At 42.8% G+C, this 25,900-nt stretch overlaps 1 protein-coding gene across 10 annotated transcripts in view; it reads right to left on the bottom strand.

Moving 5' to 3' along the window:
- Positions 1 to 25,900, bottom strand: part of DLG2 (discs large MAGUK scaffold protein 2) — a 1,595,452-nt gene that overhangs the window by 306,380 nt on the left and 1,263,172 nt on the right. For all 10 annotated transcript variants that reach the window (XM_059722034.1, XM_059721995.1, XM_059721996.1 and 7 more), the window contains one exon: positions 7,528 to 7,630. In XM_059722034.1, the coding sequence (XP_059578017.1) occupies positions 7,528 to 7,630 (103 nt within the window). The remainder of the gene's footprint in view (positions 1 to 7,527; positions 7,631 to 25,900) is intronic.

The raw sequence follows: 25,900 nt of genomic DNA, 5'->3' as shown, positions 1-25,900 counted from the left end.
AACCAGTTTCTGATCACTTAAACCAGTTTCTAATGTAATTTCTGTCCGTAGACTATGACAGGTTCATTGGCAACAGAATTTTACTTTAACTCCTTCCACACTATGCATTAAAACATCATTAAAATGAGAATATCTGGAATATCATCCTGGAATTTCAGAGGACAAGGCTATTTCCTACAGTCCCATTAGCATAATTTTGGATAAATATTAACTTGCTAGTGACATCCAACTCAACATGTATATGATCAGTCCTTCTAAGATAAGCCTTCTATTTTAGTAGCTCACCAGGACATACCAATTGTCCATTTTGCAGAGGGAAAAAAAGGGGTCCTCATTAGCTATACATGTATAGAACTGGTTTTAAAAGGGATTTTAAAAGGTAGATAAACAGGGGGCAGGGAAAGAAGGGTAGAAAAACATATTTCCAATAATGTTATAAACATGAGCATAGAGCTAAAATGAGTGAGTGGGATCCCTCATCTTTTTTTGGTCTACAAGGTTTAATCCCATTTTTGATGCATCCTTTCCTGCCTTGAGCAGGGGTTGGATTAATGAGGGCTAGAAGGGATCTTCAGCTCTACTTTTGTATGATTCTGTGGATGCATTTACATGTGCAATTAGTTCAAAGCAATAAATACCAGAGCAGTTTGAGCCAGAGTAAACTACTCCTGGGCACACTGTTTACATGTGCACCTGAGATGGCAGCAATTTGAGCTGGGGCGGAGCAGTTTATGCCAGGGCTAGAGGCATCGGGGGGCATCCTTGGGCTCTGGGTGGCAGCATTGGGTGGCAGAGGGGCTGGCTGGGGCACAAGGGTGCTGTAAGTGCAGAGCTGGGTGGCTAGTTGGCAGGCAGGAGTCTGCCCCCCTGGGGCATGTCCAGACAAGCATGCATGTACCTCTTGCAGCATCTCAACCCCCTTTGAGATGCTGCAAGAGGCACGTGAGGGAACAAATTTGCAGTGTGGGGGCAAAATTAGATATCCAGGGTTCAAAAAATACTTTGGGGAAAAAAAAGCGGGGCTTGAAGGCAACCAGAGGCTCAGTCCTCCACAGAGACGCTTTGGTAGCCAGCCAGAGAATCTCAATGGCTGGCCCTTGTGCCAGTGCTGAAGCACACTGCCTGCTCATGCGGGACAGGCAGCAGTGTGCACTGCAGGGACTCGGACCGAGCTTTGTACTAAATAGGGGGTTGGGGGCCTAGAGGAGGGAGGGAGGGAGGGGACCATGGGGGAGGGCCACCCAGCCCCAGCCCCTGTTCATTCCCCCCCGCCCCTGCTCGCTCTCCCACTTGGCCCCAGCCCCCTCCCCCCCACGCTCACTGGCAGTAGCAGCAGTAGTGGGGGCCGTTCGGGGCTTCATGGCACAGCCCCTCTGTGCAAGGGGCAGTGGGTCTTGGCCCTGGCCACCTGGGATCTATGCTGCCTTATTGTGAGGGTGCAGTCCAGCTTGGCAGGTACCACTCACTGTCTCAGAGCTCTGGCCACTCGGGATGAGTGGCTCTGAGCCCTGGGGGACAGCCACAGCACCCCTGAGGTTTCAAGGAGCATGTGGTGCCCTGCTGAGCCGGGCCGCACCCATGTGGGGGGGCTGTACCATGAGGCCCCGAGCGGCCCTGACCACTGCTGCTGCTGCTGGTAAGCTGCAGGCAGTGCAGGAGGCTGGAGCCAGGTGAGGGAGCAATGCGGGGGGGGGGGCATTAATTACTTTACTATGGCCTAATAGCATCATATGTGTAGACAGTGATGCTTCACGCAGCACCTAATTAGTCTACCCTGCAGTTAAGCACACATATAGATGAGGCCTGTGAGTCCTTAAACTTGTTTCCTTGCCTTCAGTGCATGAAGAAATTCAAGCATTACCTTGTCTTCAGTGCATGTGACTAGTGCATGAATACACATGATGCTCTCACTGAAGTCAATGGCACTGCATCCAGGCAGCATGGTCTTATGGATCATGTCTAGTAATGTCAGTTCATTTACAAACAACAGACAGTGGGTGCGTCTATATGTGCAAATGCTCTGGGGTGGGTATTCTCTTGAGGAAGCCCACGCCAGGCAGGTCTCTACACATGCGGGGAAATGGGAGCAAGTTTGCTGCTCATAGCAGCAGTCTGCTTCCACCCTTACTGGCTCTGCACTGGCCCCCTGCAACAGCCAGGGGGAGCTCTAGGCTCCCTCTGGGTTCTAGCCCAGAGGCTGGCAGGGAGCACGGGGCCAGGAGACAGCTGTCTCCTGGTGGGGACTGGGACATTGCTCCCTGCCCCTGGGAGCTGCCTCCTGCCAGGGCGGGCTCTGGTGGCAGAACCCAGACCGGGACAATGTCTCCCTGCCCTGGCTCTATGATCACAACTGTGGAGCTGGGGTGGAAGCTCCATGCTGCTGGGATAAGGGGACATTGTCCCTGCCCAGGCTCCAGTGGCACAGCCGGCCCTGGCAGCAGGTAGTTCCCAGGGGCAGGGAGCAATCCCCTGCTCCCTGTTACCCGGCAGCACATTTGCTCCCAGTTGACCATCTACACATGCCATACTGTACAGTAATTACTCCTGAGTAAATTTGCTACTTGTATTTACAGGTAGCACATTTACTCATGATTACAACAAATTACTGCAGAGTAAGCATCTGCACATGTAGATGGTGACACTTACTGCACAGTAATTTGCTCTAATCTCAAGTAAAGCATCTCATGTAGACGTGTGTCCGCTTTTGAGACTTTCCTCACCTTGCTTTCTGAGGTTTATTGTCAATGCAAGAAATAGATCCCTTCTTTCCTCTATTATGGCTGTGTACTACCTGGTTTTCTCTTGTATTTGTGGTATTCCTTCTTCTTTTCTCCCTTTCTTACCTGTTCATACTTCACCTCAAACCTTCTCCTCACTGTCATTGTTAACTTGTGTCCTTTTCTCAGCTGTGTTGCCTCCCTCTTTACCTTTTTCTCCCTCTCTCAGAGGTAAAGTAAATAAAAATGGGGGCACATATGTGTGAAGAAATCAGGGAAACCCAGAGGAAAAGTAACCATGGAAAAAGGGAATATTTCCTTTTTCCCCACACTTCCCTTTACCAATGTATAATGGCCCCTTCCATGCAAATAACCATTAACAATCTCTATCCCTGCTTTATTCATGGCATTTGTATCCTTTTCTTCTGATTGCCAACCCACTTCCCATTTCAGGCACAGGAAGAGAAAAACCCATTACCTCCCACAGCTCAGACGGCACCCAAAACTTTTGTGATGATAATATATTTTGCTTTTGCTAGCCTCTGCACTTCCTGGGTCCAGGAAAGATGAGAAGTGAAAGTGCCCTAATACCAAGAGAAAAATTATTCAGCCTCCTGGCAAGCATTAGAAATCTTGCAAGAAATGTCATTCATGAGATCCAGCTGAGGCTAAATATTCAAAATGTCAGGGGAGGTCAGATTAGGTTCAAATAAACTTTTGGCTGCTTAAGTAACCCGAAGGAGAATTCAGACTCTGGTGCCTTTTTATTTTCACAAAAGGTGACCTAATTCAATAAGATGGTCAGGTAAAAACCTTGAAACATCTACATATGTTTGTCTCTTGCCGTTAATACACAAACAGTAACTTTCTGAAGTATTAACTCCTCTGACTAATCATTTTAACAGGGAGTTGATGATTAGCAATTAACGCTGGAACATTATATATGATCATGCACTGTCCCAAAATCAATAGCTCCATTCTGAGTTGAGATTTTTTCCTCTGTAATGACTTTCCTGTCTGTAATCCATCCTCTCCAGATGGATATTTATGTGCCTATTAAAGCAAAGACAAAACATCACTCAACATTTGCAACAGCCATTACAGGATCTCCCAAATAACAGGAAGCAGTAACAACTCAAAACTTCAATATGAAAGGCTATAAAAATAGTAAAACTCATGCTACAAATCCATTTTTGTTTATATACTCTGGCAATTTGGGTGGAAGCTTTTTGGAGTTATACATTCCTGGAGAAAAGATATTAAAAAAGTTATAGCATTCTGCAAACCAGTTCCAAAATACAGGTAAAGATGAAAGTAGGGAATATTAGAAATTAAATAAAAATTACAAGGAAGGGAAAAACAAGGGCCTTAATACAAAGATGACGGTTTATGCTGATGTATCTAGGCTGTGTTTGTCCTTGTGCGTGACCCATAAATCCTTCAATAATTCTGTGTCAAGGTTATTTGAACAGCTGTTTTGAACCTTTTACAGCTTTTTGCTTGTGGGCATTTTGTAGAAGGTGAATATTTCATCTCACATCTTTATCTATAATGTTTACATCAACCAGAAACCCAGCATGAAATGAAATTCTTTAGCAATAAGACATAAGAGGTAGTACACTCCTGGGAGATTAGTTCATGCCTTATGTGGTGTTATAAGGAATGGGGCTGAAGCTCAAAGGGTCTCTAACCATATCAAGAAATTCAGGCCTACTAACTCACTTGTGTTAGGACCCAATCCTAGTAAAAAACCTACTTATTTTGATGGGTTACAGTTATCTAACGGCTTTCAAGAAATAAACCTCTTGCATTAAATATGTAGTGCTAAACACAGCTTTCCTTGACCACTAGACACTAATATTGGATTAGTCCATCCTAAATACGCTTTGTGGTGAACAGAGCACTATGAATGAGCAGCATGAAAAGCAGGAAAAAATATTTTAGGATGTTAGTTAATATATTTCACCAGCATTATTTGAGCTGTATAGTCACCAAATAAAATTTGACAGGCTATGGAGCTGGTAGAAACAGAAAAAAATATGTCAAATTAGCTAAATGTATGAACAAAATCTGTTAAACAGTATAGGCACTGTGTATACAACTCAACCAATGTCACAGAGCAATTTGGCAAGATTGCTGTAAGCACTCAGAAACCATGGTGATGACTGCAGTATAAAAACAGATAAGCAAGCTGCAGTAGCTAATTGGAACAAGATTACATTGGACTAGGCCTTCATATATATATATATATATATATATATACACACACACACACACACACACACACACACATATAAAATGCATTTCATACATGTAATTAGCTATGAATGTTTTTATAACCTTGTTTACTCCTAATTCTATTTTTTGCCTCCCTTTATCTCAGCTTTTCCCATTTGTATCTGTCTTAATGGTGTGTCTTTTGAACATGCTTGAACTTTAATTTTGGTTGGCAAGGAGGAGGGTGACAATTTGGGTCTGAGAAATACATAGCCTGAAATGTAATAGTTATGAAGAGTGAGAGGCGTGATGGCTGATGTCCTCAGTCTGGCCATCAAACTGGCACAGCACGTTCAGCAGTAAGCCTAGCTCAGCAATGCATCTCACTTCTCGGTAAGAGGAACTACTTTTGAATGCGGGAAGAAAACTCAGCCTGTTGTCTCTATGCCTGGAAATAAATGCCATAAATAAATAAAGCAGGTCAGCTGTACCATGATGTCATGGCACAGCTGATCTGCTTCCTAGGGCAAAACACACATGTTTGGAGAGGCACCCTGAGATTTCCAGGCGTAATCTGGGAAAGCCAGACAGTTGCCCTGGGGGGGTTGAGAGGTCCTCATGCCCCTGAAGCACCAGCCCTGGGTGACTGGAGAGGGCAGACAGTTCAGGCTGCTCACAGTCTCCCACCACGCAGCTAATAGATATCTGCTGCAATAAAGCAGCAGAATTTATGACTATCTGGTGTCATGCCACTGATTTTGCTCTGATGTGGTGGCATGACAAAGGGTGCTTACCAATTTTATGGCAGCACAAATGGGACATCAGGTGACATCTGCTTTTATCCAATGAGACTTTCAGCAAGAAGAACAAGCAATGATTATTACATGATAGTTACAGTAATGTGGATATCTCCCCATTCCTTAGGCAGTGATATATCTTGTATAGGCTCCCAAACCACCTCTTTTTTGGCAGAGTTCTCCCATCTCTTTTCTCAGGGCCTGCAGATCCCTCTGCCTTTTGACTAATACATAGCTTTTCCCATCCCCTGTATCTTGCAATGTAGCTGCTTTCCTCTCCCTTAAAGAACGTGCAACCAGTGCTCATTAAGGTAGCAGCACTTTTTAACTGGACAGAATAATTGCCAAATGTGTAAACCCCACTGAAGCCTGGATACCTTGGCTCTGCAGCATTCTCAGGCCCTGTTGACACAGGGAATAAGATAACATAAATGGTAACGATATCAAGGTCTTCTGCAAAGCACACTCTGAGCCAACAGACCAGCTTGCTACTGATGCATTATATCTACATTCAAAACAACAGAATATTACAACCTTTGAAACCTTCCTGGTCGGGCCAGAAGATACCATTCCCTAGGACAAGCACTCTGAACTGTAGTGCAGGGAACCCAGAGATTTAAAAAAAAAATTAAGTCAATGCAATGCATTGCATTAAGGCTTAAGGCTTAGTATCAGTCTAGCTTCAGCAGCACAAATCTCAGCCAGGGCTAATTTACTGTCCTTCCTGGTGACTACAGTGTAGACACACTCTTCATTTGGTGTCAAGGTGGAACCCAATTTTAAAGGCTCCACTGTCTAGATAAGACACCAGCAAATTTCCCCCTAAATTTTCTTTACGTGTGGGATTTAGAGGTATCAGATTTCATAAACTCTGAAAGTGCTAATTCATCACATCAGCATCTCTGGAAATAAAACCTGAATCGCTGGATCTATTTTTAAATTTGTTCTGTATCACCTGAGACCCACATATGTTCTTGGCAGGGTACAATTAGAGAGAATCAAAGGCTCGTTTTGACAGGTCATAGCAGAAGTTCTGAATTGAGCTAAAACTATTTACTGGAAGAGTAACAATGTAGTGCCAATTTAAAACAGACACAGCTCCTCAGGGTGAGAGGTTGGGATTACAGTTCTCTGTGGAAAAATGAGATTGAATTCCTACCAAAAATTCATACGTCTTCCCATGAATCATTAACACATTTAGATGGCCAGGTCTATACTATATTAACAGCTGGTGGAAAATGTACCGTTTCCTTGGACATTTTTATTTAGCAGGATGTCATTTTTTTCCTGCAAATATCTGCTATCTGTCATTAATTCCCCAGCAATACAAATGTATAACCACCACTGGTATTAATGGGAGCTTTTGTGCATTCATGAAGAAAAGACTATATCTGCTTAATTTTGATCTTGATCCACTGAGACCAACATCAGCTCTTCCCAGGATTACTGTACATCCTTAAAGATTCAGTTCTGCACTAGCAGGCTCCAAGGGACATGGAGAACAGAGAGAAATTATTGAATAAGTAATAATGGAAATAAAATGATAAACTGGTACAGGCTGCTTTCTTATAATCATATTTCAAGATGGTACTTATAGCTGTCTGCGACATTTCTGAAAGCAAAACAGCAATAAAAAGTAATCATAACTCATTCAGTATCATACTATTAGTTGAAAAGGCATTTCAGATGGTTTGCTGATTATGACTAGGAAACGCATTATCTACCAAAACTTTGTCCTGTTGAATGGGAGGCATTTTTCTTTCTTTGTATGTCTACATATCGGTTATTTTACTTACCTTCTGGCTGATATTGTGCTATGATTGTTACCGTCTGCCCTGCTCCTTTTAGTGCAGCTGCAGCCTGCTCATGGGTAGCACCTCGAAGATCAATACCATTCACCTGCAGGAGGAATGACAACAAAAACACAAGATCTGAGTGTGCTTAGCATTAGATGGATAAATGGAGGGGGAAAGTCTATGTTTATAGGCAACAAAGGCTTAAAATATGAACAAGATCACATCCCCAGTATTCAAGAGCAAAGACCCATATGAAGCTGCTTAATGTTGGTCATGAGTCCTTGTTCCAGTAATGTATGTTGTGTTTATAACACATTGATCATGTACAACTAAGATTTCTGTCCGTTCTCTCAAGTTTAGTTCTACCTTTTCACTGACTGATTTTCACCTTAACTTGCCAGGGGTTAAAGCCTCAATTTTCCACATTGTCTATGCAAATCTGGAGCATAGAGGACAAGTAGTACCTAACAGGCACCCAGTCATAGTTCCTTGATTCTGCAGGCAGCAACCCTTATTGCACTTTTGGTCATGGACCTTCCACAGAAAGGCCTTCATCTGTCATACCCCTGCCCTGAAATGCCTCCTTCTTGTCCCAAATGGCATCTTCTCAACTTGCAGTTGGCTGTGTAGCTTTGTTTTCTAATGTCCTGAGGCTGAACAAGACAACAGTTTCCTACCCAGTCCCGTTAGTAACTGGCAGGCCAAGGACAGCATAGGTGACAGGCCTGAGGTTGTTGAAAAGCAGCTTCCTCCTGCCTGAGCCAGCAGGCCACTTTTACATCTTTCTGTCACTGGTATTCTTACACCCGCTGTAAAATAGAGATTAGGGGGATTTCTTGGGTAAATGATGGCTTGTGAATACAGAGGCCTGGACTCAGTGGTCCAGGAGTCCCTATCAAGCCCTATGTTCCTAATCATACCAAAAATCTACTTTGACTCAAACTTTGAGACTGGCACATTTCCAATTTGCTGTCAGTGAGAACAGTCTCTGAGAAGACAATGATGCTAATTTCCAGGAACACATGATCAATAATTGCTTTTATGACAAACTCCAGTCCCATCTGACATGGTTTTTACCAGAGTATCAAGGCAGATATTTCCAAGAATAGGTAAGAATGGAAAATCCAATCTGGCTGCTGGTATTGACTCCTACAGTTTCTGATGAAGATCAAACTATACAAAAGGACTGTTTGGTTGTGACCAGGAACACAATAATCTAATTTAGGTTACATCATGCCCTACAGGTGAATTTTCATTAGTCTGAAATGCAGTCACCATTTCATAGAGAACAGTAAAGATTTGAAATAGAACCATTAAAAAATATATCTTCCCCTTACATAATGCTTTCACATCAATGAAAAAAAACCTTAATATTATTCCACAATGAACCTTTACGTTGAAGCATTTCACTTATGTTTCTAGTTGTTTTTATGAAATAACAAATATTTGTGCTCCAAACTACTATTTTCACAAAATAAAAAAACCCAACAATACCGTGTGTGTATAAGGTAAACATTGGTCTTAAATTTCAATACCTTCTAGCTCCAAAAGTCTGCGGTATACTTACACTGTCTTTGAGAATTTTGAGACACGATTAGGTGGTAATCTTGATAGATTTTTTTATATATAATTTATGTCTAGATTCAATGGAATAAAAGATGATCAATTATGAATGTCTATGTACTGTCAAAACTCAAGTTATGATATGGACAAACTACCATAGATTGAAGATTGAGATTGAATCCCTGTCTGTGGAAATTACTACCAGAAACAGAACAGAGTCAACCCCATAAATGACCACTTTCAAAGTCTCAGGCATACCTGACCTACATGCATAAGCTTTCCTGCAGTAATAATGTTAAAGAGGATAGAAAAGAAAGGTTACCTGTAGAGGAACTGGAGCTCTTAGCAGTATTGTCCATAGGTATATTCTACTGTGGGTGATCTTGGGCTCAACAAACCCGGGCCCAGAGATTTTAGCCGGCTGAACTTACTTAGTCCACACATGAGCCTGATCTAGTTCTGTCAACTGTTCAAAGAAATAAAGGCTGTATGGGACCAACCACCATTATAATTTTTCTCCATCCTATACGCCTCAGGGTGTAGAGGAGCCCAAAGCAGAGGAAAGGGGGGTAGTTAGTGGAATAAACACACATACACCCCCCACATCTGAAGAACTTCTGTTACTGTACTTTACTGTACTGTCTTTAATGCTTGTCCCCATATATATTTCATATAGATGACTACCAAACAGCATAATTAATGAGGAGGTGGGTGCTCATAGATATAACCAATTGCTGGGTGGTGGACTGCCCCAGACATCTGAAGCAGATTCCTATAAAAGCACATAATGGTTTGAAAAGGAATGTATAGACCCCCATGCCCCATGTTGCTGTGGTGCATGTTAGTATTAGGGACAATCTTAAGGGGAGACGCAGAATATGACTGTTTGAATGTCCTGATATTGCCTGGTTTTAGTTTCATAGATAATTCATCACAAAGTAGCACACCACCATTTGCAAGTCTCTGGGCTGAACTGCTTTGCCTTCTCTCAGCAAAGAGGGTAAGCAGATTTTATGAAGGGCTTTGCACTCTGCAGGTAAAATGCCAAAGCCCTTCTGACCTCTAAAATCACAATCCCATTTCTTCACAACCCATACTTGGTGTGAAGGACAAATAAGTAAGTCAAACACTTGATTAATGTGGAATTCTGTAAGAATGCTGCACAGAAATTTGGGGAGTGGTCCAGGCAAAACTTTAACATGACGAGAGATGGGATAGGGCAGGTATGACTCAAGAGTTCCCAGTTTTCCTACCCTCCTAGCTGACGGCTGTAAGATAGGCCACACCTTCACAGAAATGTGGGGAGATGACTTAAAATATAAGTGAACAGGAGAACTATCAAACACTTGTAGGAGACATGAGAACCAAAACTGTCTTGCCCACATCAGGCTGGTATAGACTGGTCCTGGGGGGACTTAGGCAAATATATTTTGGGTGCTCTGGAGTGACTTTCATCTAAAAAAATTCTATAGTATGGGTTAGTGTTAAGATTGACTTTTTTTCATTTAATATGTGGCTGAGAGGATGGAAGAAGTTTACTGATTGTAGAACCTTCTTTCTTTTATTTCCCTTGCACTAACCAATTATCTAGATACAGAAACAATTCTACGTCTTATCAATGCAGATGTGCTGTTGCTAAGAATGATGTCAACACCTGTCAAGGACCCAAAGGGTAGAATCTGAATTCATAATAGCTTGTTCTAGTAGAAAATCTATGTGAGCCTGGTATATACTTATGGGAAAATTTGTGGTCATTATAGTCAGAGCCTCAAATCAATCTTGTAAAGAAACTATTGAAGATGGAATGACTATTCTGAACCTCAGGGGCTGACTTGAGATTCATAATGGGCATTCAACACCTTTGCTTTTTTGGGGGAAGAATGTATCTGGAATAAAAAAAAAAAAAAAACTTAAAAAAACAAGCCCTCTCACTTTGCTGGGGATGTACAGGTTTTTCTGCATCCACCTGGATAAAAGACTCCACTTCCTCAGGGTGCTCCCTCTTCTTGGGGGTGTCCCCAAGGTTGGGCACAAAAAGGTGACTGGGGCTACTTCTGTAAAACTGGATTATATAAATCAATAGAAATAATTTCCAGTGCCAGTATGACTGCCATTACAGCAGCCCAAGTTGTTAAAAAACAGCATGGGTGTCCTCCATATAGGATGGAGGTATAAAGGAGGAGAGCTCAGGGAACGTCTTTTGCACTCTGATGGACACTTAGGAAATAAGGGGAGAAAGGTTGTACCGAATTCCCCTTCAATTTCTAATTCTTCAGGGAAACACCTTGCAGATATTTCACTCCAGAAGAATGTATGCCTTTCCTAATTAATACAAACAGGTATCAGGGGCCTCATTTCTAGGAACAGGGAGCTAAAAGACCATGCAGCCTTGAAGGACTCAAATTTGTTATATTATCTCCATCGAGTGATTCAATGATAGCTGACCATGTGTTATTTGAACATGATCTGGAGACTCCTCCCACACAAAGTCCTAACTTTGTTACAATATGAGAGTATTTAACATGTTTTACTGCTTGAATGTGTGGATGCTCTGCTGCTCCTGCAGCATGGTCTGAAAGAGAGCTGGACTGCAGTACTGCATCACCTCTGTATCTGCCCTGAGGTCTATGTAGATATTATTGTAGCGAGCATGCTGGCCATAAGACAACTGAGATGAGGTACAGTTTAGACAGAGGAGACAGAAAGAGAGGTCAAATTTCTGCAGGCAAACCAGAAGCTGATCTGTTCTGTGCAAATCCACCAGTGAAGAATGCAGTCATGCATTTACTATGAAGGGCAGTGGAATGGATTCAGGCCACCCACTGCTTTGTTCCCTGGTGCCTGAGCAAGCAAACACTGGTTTTAAGGTTTTAACATCTTAAAGTACAAAATCCACTCATGTTAGAAATATTTCCTGAGCTGCTGAGTCCTTAATATAGATTAATAGATTTTAAAGTTGAAAAGAGACCTTTATGATCACCTAGTTTGACTTCCTGTAGATGGACAGTAGAACTCCACTCCACATCTGCAGTTGAAGGAATTCTTGCTTTCTTACTACTGTATTTTAGTACTGTATTTTACTGCATACAACACACCCTGAAATACAACACAAAGGCAAAATGAAGGAAAAAAAGATCTATTTTTGAAAGGCAGAATGAAGGGAAAAAAAAGATCTTTCCTTGTAGGAACTGAGGAGCAGTAGCTAGGGATCTGAGCCTACTCACTGTTCTGCCCCATAGGGGTCACAATAATTTGTACTTTTAGTTTTACCTGTAAACATCAGAACCTGCTCTTAACATATTTCTCTCCTACAATGAACACTCCAATTTCCAGCAGCTGAAAAAGTGCATGCTGTATGTGAGAAAATGCAGTATATAAGTGGCCATTAGCAACCACAATGGTTTGTTGTTGAACAAATGGATACTTATAGAAAGGTATCCATTCTTCATTTACAGGTACCATTTCTTTGCCACTTCTAAACAGCAGCTCCTTGGTCAGAAAAAAACAAGAGCTCATGGGGCTGACTGTAAGAAAGGGTAGAACATTTGTGCAAAACCCTTAGGGCTTTACCTCCATAATCCATGCACCTCGTCTCTTGATTCTGGTAATGGTCCTTATCAAGACAGTCACAAAATTTCTGCCAGGCACCAATGATTTGATGGCACATTGTTATACTCACTTTCAATTTTTGACTTTATTTATTTACCCATATGCTAAGTACTTGGAATCGTATGTCACGTACATGCATTAAAAACACAAATGAACAGAACACTGGGAACACACAATAAAAGCGTGCACGTGGGTGGCTGTATGCGAAGGACTGCAGAAAGAGTTTAATGTACTCTGAAGGTGTCATTTATTTATTTTCTTTAATTAAATGGGACTGCTTCCTTTTAAAAGGCACTGTACAATAAGCAATGCCTTCCGTCTTGTTGCTCTGAGCTTGACTGCACAATTTTGATGCCACAGTCCGGAATGAATTCAACTGCACAATATCTGATGTCTAATTCTAAAATGAATTTGACATAATGGAAATAAGAAAAGCCTCCAGCTTATACAGATGTCTCTCCTGTCTGCATGCTTTTGCAAAAGGAGTGTAGAAAGCTCTCACATGCAAAAATAAAAGGCTGCAATGGAAGGTTTTGATTGAAAAAAAAAGAATAATGTATAAACCTTGGTTATGAAATAGGCTTAAAATGCCTCCTAATTTTGTGCAATGTGTAATTTTCCTCTGCTAAAGACTGGCTGTGTCTACACAAGATGTTGACTGTGCAGTTGTTACTGCACAGTCATTTAGTACTTGCATAACCAAGTACTAAATGACTGCAGAGTAACCGGAGTTACCATGCAGTAGTGTTCCCACGTGGCTTCTGGGTGACGCTGAGTGTAGCTCATTACTACTGCGCAGTAGCCTCACATCATGTTTTGTGCCCCTTAACGCTACCGCACAGTACGAATGAGCTACTGCGCAGTAAATGTCTCATGTAGACGTGGCCACTGTGTCCTACTGAAATTGACATATATGTAGATTACATTCTTCACCATCTGCTGTAAAGCTGGCAAGTCAGTCAGTAATACAGAAGTCCTCGACTTCAGGAAAGCTGACTTTGACAAACTAAGGAGGCATGTCAGTGAGGCCCTAAAGGGCCACAACCCAAAGGGGAGGGGAATTCAGGACAAGTGGTTGATCCTCAAGGGAGCATTCCTGGATGCACAAGCAAAGTCCATCCCATCTCAGAGGAAAGGCACCAAAAGGGCACAGCAGCCCTCTTGGCTCTCTAGAGAACTGGCAGACCTCCTGTGTCTTAAAAGGAAGACCTACAAAGGATGGAAGACTGCCAGGGAGGAATACTCTACTCTGGTCCAGACCTGCAGAGAGCAAACCAGGAAAGCCAAGGCTGAAATGGAACTGCAGCTAGCTACAAATATCAAGGACAATAAAAAGTCCTTTTTTAGATATGTGGGGAGCCGGAGGAAAAGCAAAAGCAACATTGGACCCCTGTTAAACCAGGTGGTACAACTGACAACCGATGCCCATGAAAAAGCAAACTTGCTAAATGGGTACTTTGTGTCAGTTTTTCACCAGTCCCTTGGGACGCCCCTGCCTACTGTGGGTTTGGGAGGCCTGGGTGAGGGAGATTCCTTACCCTCCATCGAAGCCGACCTTGTGAAGGAATACCTTGACAGGCTGGATACCTTCAAGTCAGCTGGCCCTGACGGTTTATACCCAAGGGTACTCAAGGAGCTGGCTAACATCACAGCTCAGCCCCTGGCATGGATCTTTGAGAACTCCTGGTGTTCTGATGAAGTGCCCAAAAATTGGAAGAAGGCCAATGTCGTGCCAATCTTCAAGAAAGGGAGAAAAGTAGATCTGGCAAACTACAGGCCCATCAGCCTGACCTCTATCCTGGGGAAGGTCTTGGAAAAGATTATCAAGGAGGCCATCCTTAACAGACCAGCTGACAGCAATATCCTGAGGGATAGCCAGCACGGGTTTGTTGCGGGTAGGTCTTGCTTGACCAAACTCATTTCCTTTTATGACCAGGTGACCTATCACCTGGACAAGGGGGAAGAGATTGATGTTGTATATCTTGACTTTAAAAAGCCTTTGATCTGGTATCCCATGATCACCTCTTGGCAAAACTGGCTAACTGCGGCCTTAACTTCACCATGATCCACTGGATGGGGAATTGGCTCTGCAGTAGGACCCAGAGGGTGGTGGTTGACAGAAGCCAATCATCTTGGTGCACGGTCACCAGTGGGGTCCCTCAAGGCTCTGTCCTAGGGCCTATACTGTTTAACATCTTCATCAATGATGTGGACATTGGTGTCAGAAGTGGACTGGCCAAGTTTGCCGACAACACAAAACTCTATGGTAAAGCATCCACACCTGAGGAAAGAAGGGTGATCTAGACAGATCTTGACAGGCTCATGAAACATGCAGATGAGAACCTGATGGTGTTCAACACTGAAAAATGCAAAGTTCTCCACCTTGGGAGGAAAAACCTGTAGCATGCTTATAGGCTTGGCAGTGCTACGCTGGTCAGCACTACAGACGAAAGGGACTTGGGGGTCACGATTGACCACAAGATGAACATGAGCCTTCAATGTAATACTGCAGCTAGTAAAGTGAGCAGAACTCTGGCTTGCATCCATAGATGCTTGTCCAGCCAACTGCGCGACGTCATTCTCTTGTTGTACTCGGCCTTGGTGAGGCTGCAGCTGGAGTACTGCATCCAGTTTTGGGCTCCACAATTCAAAAAGGATGTGGAGAAGCTTCACAGAGTCCAGAGAAGAGCCACGCGCATGATCAGAGGTCAGGAAAATAGACCTTATGATGAGAGGCTGAGAGCCATGGGACTCTTCAGCCTAGAAAAGTGCAGGCTCAGGGGTGATCTGGTGGCCACATATAAGTTTATCAGGGGTGCTCATCAGGATCTGGGGGAACATCTGTTCACCAGAGTGCCCCAAGGGATGACAAGATTGAATGGTCACAAACTCCGCCGTGACTGATTCAGATTGGACATAAGGAAGAACTTCTTTACTGTCCAAGCCCCCAAGGTTTGGAATAGACTGCCACCGGAGGCAGTTCAAGCACCCACTTTGAACACCTTCAAGACACATTTGGATGCTTATCTTGCTGGGATCCTATGATCCCTGCTGAATTCCTGCCCCTGGAGCAGGGGGCTGGACTCGATGATCCTCCGGTGTCCCTTCCAGCCTGAATGTCTATGAATCTACGAAATCTAAGAAATTGAGTAATTGGTATTAAAATCACCATTCTATAAGGGCTCAGTTGACACTGAAATCAATGGGACCCCTTATATTGCCTTTAGTAAATAGCCCTTGATGGCTAGAAAATGGTATTTAGAGGTTTACTTTTGGGAATTAGCTTGTAGGTAAAGTAGTCATGCATTAGAAAAATGGTCAAGGGGAATGGCAAGGATTAATTAGTTTCTAAAAGCCTGTTTGTGACGTTTTCTTCAAGGCCCTCTGTGTCTGAAGCCAGCAGACAGACAGGCTGTGAAATTGAAGATATTCACCACAGTGTTCCCTGAAAACCCCAAAACAGAGATAAGGGACTCTGCTACTATGGGCAGGTCACAGTGACCAGCTGCAGAGCCCTTGGGATTTCCAGTTGTGGTGGAGAGACCTAATTAAGACACCGATAAATGACCAAATTAAGATGTTTGCATGTGATGGGTTTGGGAAACAAAGGAATATGCTGACAGAAGGTGGACAGTATGATGACCACAGGGAAACCAATCAATGATGCTCAGGAATAAAGTGTCAAGATTACCACCAGAGGAAAGAAAGAATACAAAAGGAAGGATTTCAGAGCAGCAAAGGGTCCCCAAGAGGAGAACCCAAGGCCACCATGGACAGAGGACACACTAGCAGCCTCTCTCACCCACCCCACTGGTGGGAGGCGGGTGAGCCTCGGTCCTCAACCTCCAGGCTGCTGACATCCCACATTCAAGAAGGAACCTCAGGGTGAAGCTTGTGTACTGGCCTGACAAACCTTCCCTCTGTGAACCCTAGGACTGGCAGAATTAATCAAGTGGTATAAAAGATTATTATTATAATAAAAGAATTAATCACTGTATAAAATTTGCCTATTATTGAATGGAGAAGTTGTGGTTGGTCTGAGGGTTTAGTTCTGCCTGGAACAAGGTATCTGGATCATAAATCCAGTGCCAACAGCCCTAGCTGATCAAACATTAAGTCAAGGCAAGGTTAAATCATTACATCTTGCACATACCAAATTCTTCTAAGATTGAAAGGGTCCCATGTGCTTCAAGATATTCAATCAAATAGCCCAGGGGGTAGAAACTTTCATATCCAACCTGCAGAGCCATTGGATCTGGGCTGCAGACATGGGGTTTTGGTGGCCAGGGCTTTTCCTATGTCATGGCAGGAAGAAGCATCCTAGTATCTGCCTACCTCTGATCTGGGCTGGGTTATTCCAACCTGTGCTCTAAAAAGGCTGATGACTGCAGGAGTAGTCCATATTAGTACAAATATGTTCAACTCTGGATTGTGTAAAATTAAAGCCTCATTACAACTTGAATGTCTTGTTTTGTTATATTAGCCTAAGCATGCTTCTTATGTAGGTCATTCAGATGTAGCTGAGACTAACAGAATTGTATCAAAGTCACTTCATTTTGTGTTTGTGCAGCAATTAAACAAATACTTGGAGTCCCTTGGTAAATTGTAAAGGAACAGGGATACATGCTACTTCTCTGGAATGGAAACAAAAGCAGACTTTTTGTTCTTTTTCAATTGTCAGTAACATTGCATGATACTTTTTACTGGAATTAATCAAGTGGTAAGGAAATAGCACATGTTTATGCTGGAATAATAGAGCAGCTTTTGCAAACTGCAGCTGAATTCTCCTGTTTGCTGAACTCAGAAAAAAAATTAGTTGTAGTGTTTGAAGGCGAGACACAAAGATTAAGAACAAAAATTAACTGGAGGGCTGGAATCTCCATTCTGTAAGACAGAATGAGGGCAAAGGGAGCCTGCCCATTTTCTCTTGCAGCCCCAGCAGACACAAATACAATCTTACTGTGGCACCTAGCACCAACTTTCCTAGAGAAGTGTGAGAGACAGTGGGGCCATGATCTCTAGCTCCATGATCAATAGTCCTACCTGGTCAAAGAGAGCCCTATCCTTTAAAATAAATGGGCACTTTCCTCTTTGCATGAAAAGCAACTATCAAAATGCTGCGGCCCTCCTCCAAATGTGTCCTTTGAAAGCTTTCGCTCTACACATACTTCAGTGCAGGGCTCTGCCTGTTTTGCTATACCCATTCCTAAATGTACACAAAAAGTGAGTGTGGGGAGAGACTGCCTATTGTGGGAAATCACATTATTCTGTTGATGTTGTGCACTCCTTTGGTGCTTTTTGTATTTCAATGAAAACATAAAATAAAGGAATTCTAACAAAATCATACACACAATCCCTTTGCTGAGAGAAAACAGCTCTAAATATTGAATGGGTCTTTCTGGAAACCAAGGGCAAGACAATTTGCTTGAGGCAGAAAAACTAAAAGAAGTCTGATTCAAGCAACCTTAAAAAAACAGGCTTAAAAAAAGCAGCACAGCACCCTGGACAGTTCCCAACAAAACTCAAGAGGTACCAGTGGTTTGTTATGCTGCTTGAAGAAGTTTGGGGGTAGAAATGAAGAGAAAAGTATGGAGGAGGAGGAAAACCTCTCCCCTGGTCCCATGTCTCCTTTTCCAATCATCCCACTTACTTCTGCCTCCTTTTTGCCTCTTTCTCTACATATACATGACACCTGAACTGCAAAGGAAATTTACTTAACTCCATAGCACTTGAAGCATAGTCTTATGTCAGCCTAAATCACTCCACTCTTGGGAAAGTCCCTCCTCTGAAAGTGAGGGGTAACAGTATGCTGCCGTCTGGTGTACAACTGGTTTCAGGCCAGGATTCCTGTTTGCTCCATGCACATCAACCCCCTCACCACTTAATTGCCAGGGGCTGTAATAGTGCCTAGCACAGGCAGCCAGCTTGGGAGAGCTGGTTGTCTGGTTACTGTTGAGTACGTGTTAGGACAAATCACTTCACAGTAATTGTATGGTGTGTCTTCACCCTCCTCAGGGTCAGAACAGTTCATGTTTGCACTTGTATAACCATCAGTCCACTATGACTTCTACTGAAAGCTGTCAATATGAGCATCGCCTCATGTCTGCTCCTCTCTCCATTTTGCCTCCTTAGCCCTTTCTTTCCATGGTCCACTTGTTTTGATGATTCTTTGAATTATTCTCATATTATTCCCTTTGAGTTATTGCTCCTGTCTCCACTGCACTGGCCTGCATGCTCTGATGAGTTTGCTCTTCCAAAGGCAGATTTTTTTTTTCACTCAGACAAGAGGCACTCCTGGGGATACAGGCTGTATGATTTAATAGATCTTTCTCAATCACTAAAGACATGAAACCAGGGGTGCTCAACCTCCAGCCTGTGAAGTTGTATCCTCCAGCTCACAGGGCTACCGAAGGGCCTGGAAATTTCGCAGAAGGGGAGTGATGGCAGTGTTAACTGCGGCTCCCCCACTGCCAAATTTCCATACCTGTGAGGAGCCCCGTGGGTCAAACCAGATCCCACCAGCAGGTGGTCCATGGCTGGATCCACTGGGCAGTGCATGGCTGGATCAGGGCAGCTGGCAGTGCATAGTGAGATCAGGCCAGCTTGGGGCACACTGAAGCAGTTTGTGGCCAGATTGGGTTGGTGGGTGGCACGTGGCTGGATGAGAGTGGTGCACAATTGGGCCAATGGACCAACCCCCACACAAAATCTGGCTTGCAGACTGACCCCATGCCATTCATCTGGCCCAAGGGGCCAGAAAGTTGGGTGCCATAGCAATAAACACACAAGTTATTGTGAGGTAAGCTAAGGTGTGAACTTAGCACATGTGAGCTACTCTGTGGCTGCCTCTTACCTCCCATTCACAGCCAGACAGCTTGCCCACCAGTGAAACTCAGGCGAACTACCTCATGTCTACGGTAGGGTACGAGAAAGAAGCAGGCAGTCACCATAGAGTAGAACTACGAGGTCACACTTCCGCTTACCTTGCAGTAAGTTATTCATGTAGCAATAATGTAACTTTTAAGAGGAGGCTGAGTCAGCTGAATGCTAGCAGCATCAGAGATGGCAAGAACGTTCTGAATAATGTTACGTTAATGAACTGGATTCCTGTATCCTTTCCTTTGGAAAGCCTCAACTGACAGCTATTATAGCTACAAAAGATCACTGACAAACGCGATACATCATTCCATACTCGGCCTCGTCTCCCTGAACCTCAGTGCAAATGCAGATTGTTCTTTCTAATCTCATACTGCAGAGAACACTTCTTTTTGCACCGGGCTATTTCCCACATGAAGGTAAATGTTGTGAATGTTGCCAGATTGGCATCATTAGAGAATGGAGTAATTTAATTACCCACACAACAGCTGAAGCAAAAGTGGCAACAATGCAAGCTTCTTCACATTGCCACTCCAAAACTCCTCAGTCCTGGCCTGAAACTGTGTTTGAAGTGAGCACATCTGTTCATTGGAATTGGGATGGAGACCAATCTTCTTTTATACACATCACTTAATAGCCATCAGCTGGTACCATTATTAACCTCACTGGGATCCATCCAGTGACCATGAGGTGATTGCTGGCATTCCTAGCAGTTTATCTACTTGGTAGAACTGATGTCTAGACATAGCAACAAAGGCAGAATTGTTATACTAAAACAACTTCTACTTAATGTATATGCTAATGAAAAAAAAACCTATTTCATTAGTCCTGTGGCTAATATCACAGGTTAATCTCTATTATCTAAAGTATAAACAAATACAGCTTTTACAATTAAGATTAAAATGATGTATTACTCAATTATCAGCCAATCAAAAAATCAATAGCTGAACAATAGCTAATGAGTTAGAATGCCAATGTGTCTTTAAATGGAAAACACAGAAATTAAACCACAATTCTATTGTGACTTTTGGGTGGTTTTCCACATGCAGTCTGTGCTGGCCTAATTCAGTTCTTCTCTAATAAGTGTTTTAGTGCCAATTTCAAGGGAAGCAATTATGCTCATGCTGAGCACTTTTGCATATCCCATCCCATCCTTTGTCTGTATGGGGGTTTAGGCAGGGAAGTGGAGTAGGGAAGGGGAGGAGGAGGGGGAGTAGAATTGGAGTTCTCAAGTCCTGGGGTATAATTTGTGGAATCCTATCTCTGGGTTATTTGTCTGATTATTTAAGCCAGTGGGCTTTTTGGAGTATAACTCTAATACATAAATAAATAGTTAATCTGTCTTTGTACCTCTACCCTTAATTTTTCCAGGCTTTGAAACATGCAAGCCATAAAATCATGTCTTCTTTAATAGAAAATGTTGCAGAAAATTCAGTTTGAATTATAAAAAATATGAAAAAATGTGATCGTTGTGGTTCCTGCCTACTGCCTATTGAGATTTTTGATCAATATAAAAGGAAACCATTTTCCCCCCTAACTTGCCATGGCTATACATCCCCCCGGGGACCCAAAGGTTCAGTTGTGCTAACTCCAACACACGTACCATAACTAGTATGTATAGATTCCAGAGTCATCAATTAGCTAATGGTACAGTAAAACATCTGCCTCATTTTCCCACAGCTCAATGGGCTCTGTGCTAACAAGAGTCAAAACTTTTTAACATTCTGAAATGTTTAGGGAAGATCCATTATAGCTGTTTCTGAGTTACTACAGGTAAGCAAACACATGCATGCACACACATACACACACATGCACGCACACATGGACACACGCACATGCACATACACACGTGCGCACACACATCTTCCACTATGACTTCAAGTAACACGCACAATAGGAACTATTCAAAGGCTGTAGGCTGCAACAGAAGGAGGTATCAGTCAGAAGCTGAGGGGCAGGAGAGGAAGAGACAGCAAGAGAGAGATCTGAAAAAGAATATAATAAGCAGGTATGGTACAGAGGTGGAAGGGACACAGTGCAAGTATGGAAAAAAGAAGAACTAGATTAGTAAAGGGAAAGGGAGAAACTGAGAGTCAGCTGATCAGAGAGAGGAGCAAAGACAGACAGTCATCAGGAGAGCAAGAGGCAAAGAGTAGAGTGATACTTCTTATATCAGACCTTTCATCCATCTGTGTATAACTAAAACCTAACCTGAACCCTCACTTTAGCACCAGCCTTTAATCTCAAACCCATCTGATGCTTTCTGGCTTTCACTCCCTTCTCTCTGGATAAAGTGTCTGTCACCTTTGTCTCTGGCTTTCTCTGCCTGAATTCTCTACTCTTATCCCAGAACATTAAAATCGTTAAGATTTATCACAGCTATCCAGCACTAATGGATTTCCGCATGTTCCTAAAATCAGTTTCTCTTTCGTAGTGGTTGTCTTTCTTATAACCACCTTTGGCCAACTGCACCATTAATGCTATTGGGTACATAGCTAATACTGTATCCTTTAACTGACCACATTATAAACATGAATTGGTTCTGACAAATCTCTGGTAAATACAATATCAAATGTTGTCATAGGCCTCTGAATGGAAGCAAAGCAAATAAGGTATACATCTTCAGAAATGCCAGAGTTTTTGGAGAGGGCAAAATCAAATGCCTCCAACTGAAAATGCAGAAGAAATAAGGTGCTGAGTAATAGCCGTGAGGTGACTAAAGTTGAGCACCCACATTCATAGGCAACTTGTGAGAAGATGGCCTTTGGTGACTTGCCCAACAAACAATGAACCACTGGAGGACCTGGAAATAAAAACCAGGGTTTCCAAATCCTAGCTCCAATCTCCAATGGGCAGTCTGAATTTCTTCCCAAGTTCACAAGGAATGTGCTAGTGTGACCTTGGAAATACTGTAAGAACAAGATAGCCATCAAATTGTCTCATTACCGACACAGGCTAAATTTGAACCTAGTGACCATGAGGAGATCAATGACATACCGTTTATCTGCCTACATGAAAGTAATCAAGCCTGAGAGAGAGACATGCTGAATTCTTATACGGAGGCTATCCAGATCATGGCATTTGTTATGTAGTTTTGGCTGGAAAGGGAAGACCTTGCTTTTGTGAGAGGAGAGTCAATGGAGTTTGTTGCTTGGGACCCCCTTCCAATATTTCAGAAGTCCCTTAGATGCCCTCAGCTACATGGATAGCCATTATGATAAGGCTGAAGTATGGTCATAGTTTAAATTAAATGAAAATCTAAAACACACTGGGCATTAGAGATGAATAATGCCCATAATTTAATCTGCTTTTGTAAAACACATAATCCAGTTCGGGGAACATCACACAGTGAACAATCTCATCCTGCAACAGCGATTTTGGTTTCCATATTCACATTTTTAGGCTCTTTTCACTGCAAGCCTTACAGTAAGTTTGTGAATATGGAGTGGCAACAAACCCTCTCTGAATGCACTAATCTATCAGATATGACAGTCCAACCACGTTATGTGAAAACTTGATCATTTAGGATGTTTGAACTGGATGTAAACTCTTTCTGGAATAGCAGGAGCTGAAGAAAATGCCACATGTCACTGGACAAAGCATTTCTACTCACTGAAACAATTGCAAAATGAAGGTTTTGAAAGCAACTAATAATGTTAACACAGCAAAAGTATGAGCCCATTTTGCCTGTAGGGCAATAGGAGCTTGCAATGAATATGCTTTGCATGACATCAAACTAAGACTATTTGGGAGAAAGAGACAGACATACATGTCTTATTCATAATGATTTTTAGTTTTATTTATTAAGCATGTGTTTTGAACTGTCTAAAATTAAAGGAAAGAGTTACTGCTCTAAGAGATTTGCAATATATATTAGTACAGAGAATTCAGACAAGGACAGACTGCAAGATTCATAGCCAGAAGCTATAAAGCCAGAAGAGACTACTGTATCATCTGATCTGATCTCCAATATACATGGGCCACAGAATTTTCCCCAGAAGCTACAGTAAGCATGTCTTTGCATGTTATGGAGGGGTGCCCTGAATCTAAAAAGGCTGAGAACCAGTGGGTTAGGGTGTTACTGACACTGGCTGACATTTCAGAGCCTCGTCATAGATAAGAGTTTTTCAGAAGAGTTTCAGTAGTTAGAAGACAAGGGGGAGAGATTTTCATAAGCACAAAGTGTAGCTCGGCACCCAACTCCTTGTAGCTGTCCTTGGGTGTTGGGTGCCTAAGTACTTTAAAAATCTCCTCTTAATTGCAAAGAGAGGCTGTGTGGGTGAATTGTTCCTGTCATTTTAAATCTGTTCTTGATTCAGCACAGTGTAGACAAATACAGTACTTACAGCTCAAGAACACATACATGTTTTAACATATGCCAACAGACTTTATCTGCAAACTCATGTAAAGAATGATAACTTTGGGATAGGCCAAATCCTGCCTTACCTGAAAGAATGAGGGAAAGCAAACATGGTGCCTGGTAAGTCCTCTCTCGCAGGTGCTGTGTGACCACAGAGCAGGTTGCAGCACTGAGCAGACATGGGGGACAAACTTTGCTGCTCCTGTGAGAAGCAGCAACTTTGGTATCCACTTCTGCCAGCCATTCTTTCTGCTAATTGTATATTTAATGCCCATTATCTAGCTAACAAGTCAGATTTGTCTCTTGGCTTACATGGTCCTGGCAGGCTTACTGCATGAGCCAGCATGTTAGTCACAAGGCCAAGTGCCCCATAGAGATATCCTAGCTAGCTGCCTGCCTATGGAGAAGAACCTCTCCCCTCCCAAATTCTTCCTGAACTATCATCAGGGACTTTGCTTCTTAGCTCCTTATTACAGACCGTTTTTAAGCATCTCCTCACATCCTGCTTTAAAAAAAAATGTTTCTAGATCCTTGTGTGACAAACAGTCTTCATCTTTTCTCTTATCTGCGGTTTAGAAAACTGTACAGAAAATGTTGTATGAAGATGAACTGAGATTCTCTCTACCCATCCAGTTCTCTAAGTACTTATATGAGATCTACACAATGAAAGTATCGGAGCACCCCTTGGAGGCATGACAAAGCGTCAGGTCTCTGTGGCTATGCCAGTTCTGTAGACACAAAAAGATCATGTTCCCAGGCTGTAAAACAGAAACTTTTCTGAGCAGGAAATTCACAGGAAAAGTTATTTCCTGGCAGATTATAAACCTGGAAATACCACACATCCCATTTTAAACAGGCTGCTCATCAGCTACACAAGTGAGCACTAAGCCCAGCCTACGTTCTTAGATCCTCTAATCCTGTGGTGCTCAACCTCCGGCCTGCAAACTCAATCTGGCCTTCAGGGTCATGTTATCCAGTCCATGGGGCTTCCCCCACAACTGGAAATTTGGCAGATAGGAAGCAGTAGCAGCACTAATTGTCATGGCTTCCAGAGTTGCAGCAATTAGCAGTGGCACCACTCCCCTGCTGCCAAATTTCTTGTGCACCGGGTCATGCCGTTGTGCAGGGTCCCTCTATGGCCAGATCTGGCATGTGGGGTCAGGCCAGAGTGCTGGACCCCAGGCTGGATCAGTCCCATTGACTAACTCTACCATGTTCTAGTCTCATCTCTTCATTCAGCCTACAGAGCTAGAAGGTTGAGTACCACTGATCTAAATCCATCCTCCTTAACAACGCAGGACTCTTCCCTAAACAACTAAAGCAAACAGTCCACTTTTAAGTGACCTAGTTGCACCTACCATTTCTATTGAGCAGCTACAATATCCAGTCATTAGCACCACCTCAGTGGACTGTGAAGAATAAGATGCAGTGCCTGCCAATAGCCCTCCTGTTGGCCCTGCCCTTTATGAGGGATGGCAATAATGCACATAAATTGCAGCATTTCTCAATGGCAAAATATACCAGACACATTAATATAAAGCGTGTTCACATCAGCTAATTATCATTTTTCTTAGTAGAACATATTTAATGGTAAAGATTAAGGGAAAAATCTTTGTTCCCCACCTCAGCATGTAAATGTGGGTCACAGAGGCTTCAAAACTAGTGTGATTCTGCCATGCAAAAGGACAGAAGCTCACAGTGGACTCACTAGCACTAAGAAGCATTTTAGGAGCCTGGTCATTAGGGCTGTGAGACGCTTCGGTCCCTGATTCAATGTGGCGGAGATTCAGCCCGATTCGGTGGCTGAATCTCCAAATCCGAATTGAATCAGAGGAACCTTTAATTTCTCTGAATTGAATTGGAACTGTCCAAATCGATTTGAAGAGATTTGGAAAGATTCAGAAATTCAGACTTAGAGACAGCTTTAAATGTCTTTTCTACATACCTCTAGGTAGCGAGAGCTCG

Source organism: Alligator mississippiensis, chromosome 1 (genome assembly GCF_030867095.1).
Source record: "Alligator mississippiensis isolate rAllMis1 chromosome 1, rAllMis1, whole genome shotgun sequence".
NCBI classification, from domain to species: domain Eukaryota; kingdom Metazoa; phylum Chordata; order Crocodylia; family Alligatoridae; genus Alligator; species Alligator mississippiensis.
This window is presented reverse-complemented; position numbering and strand designations above follow the sequence as displayed.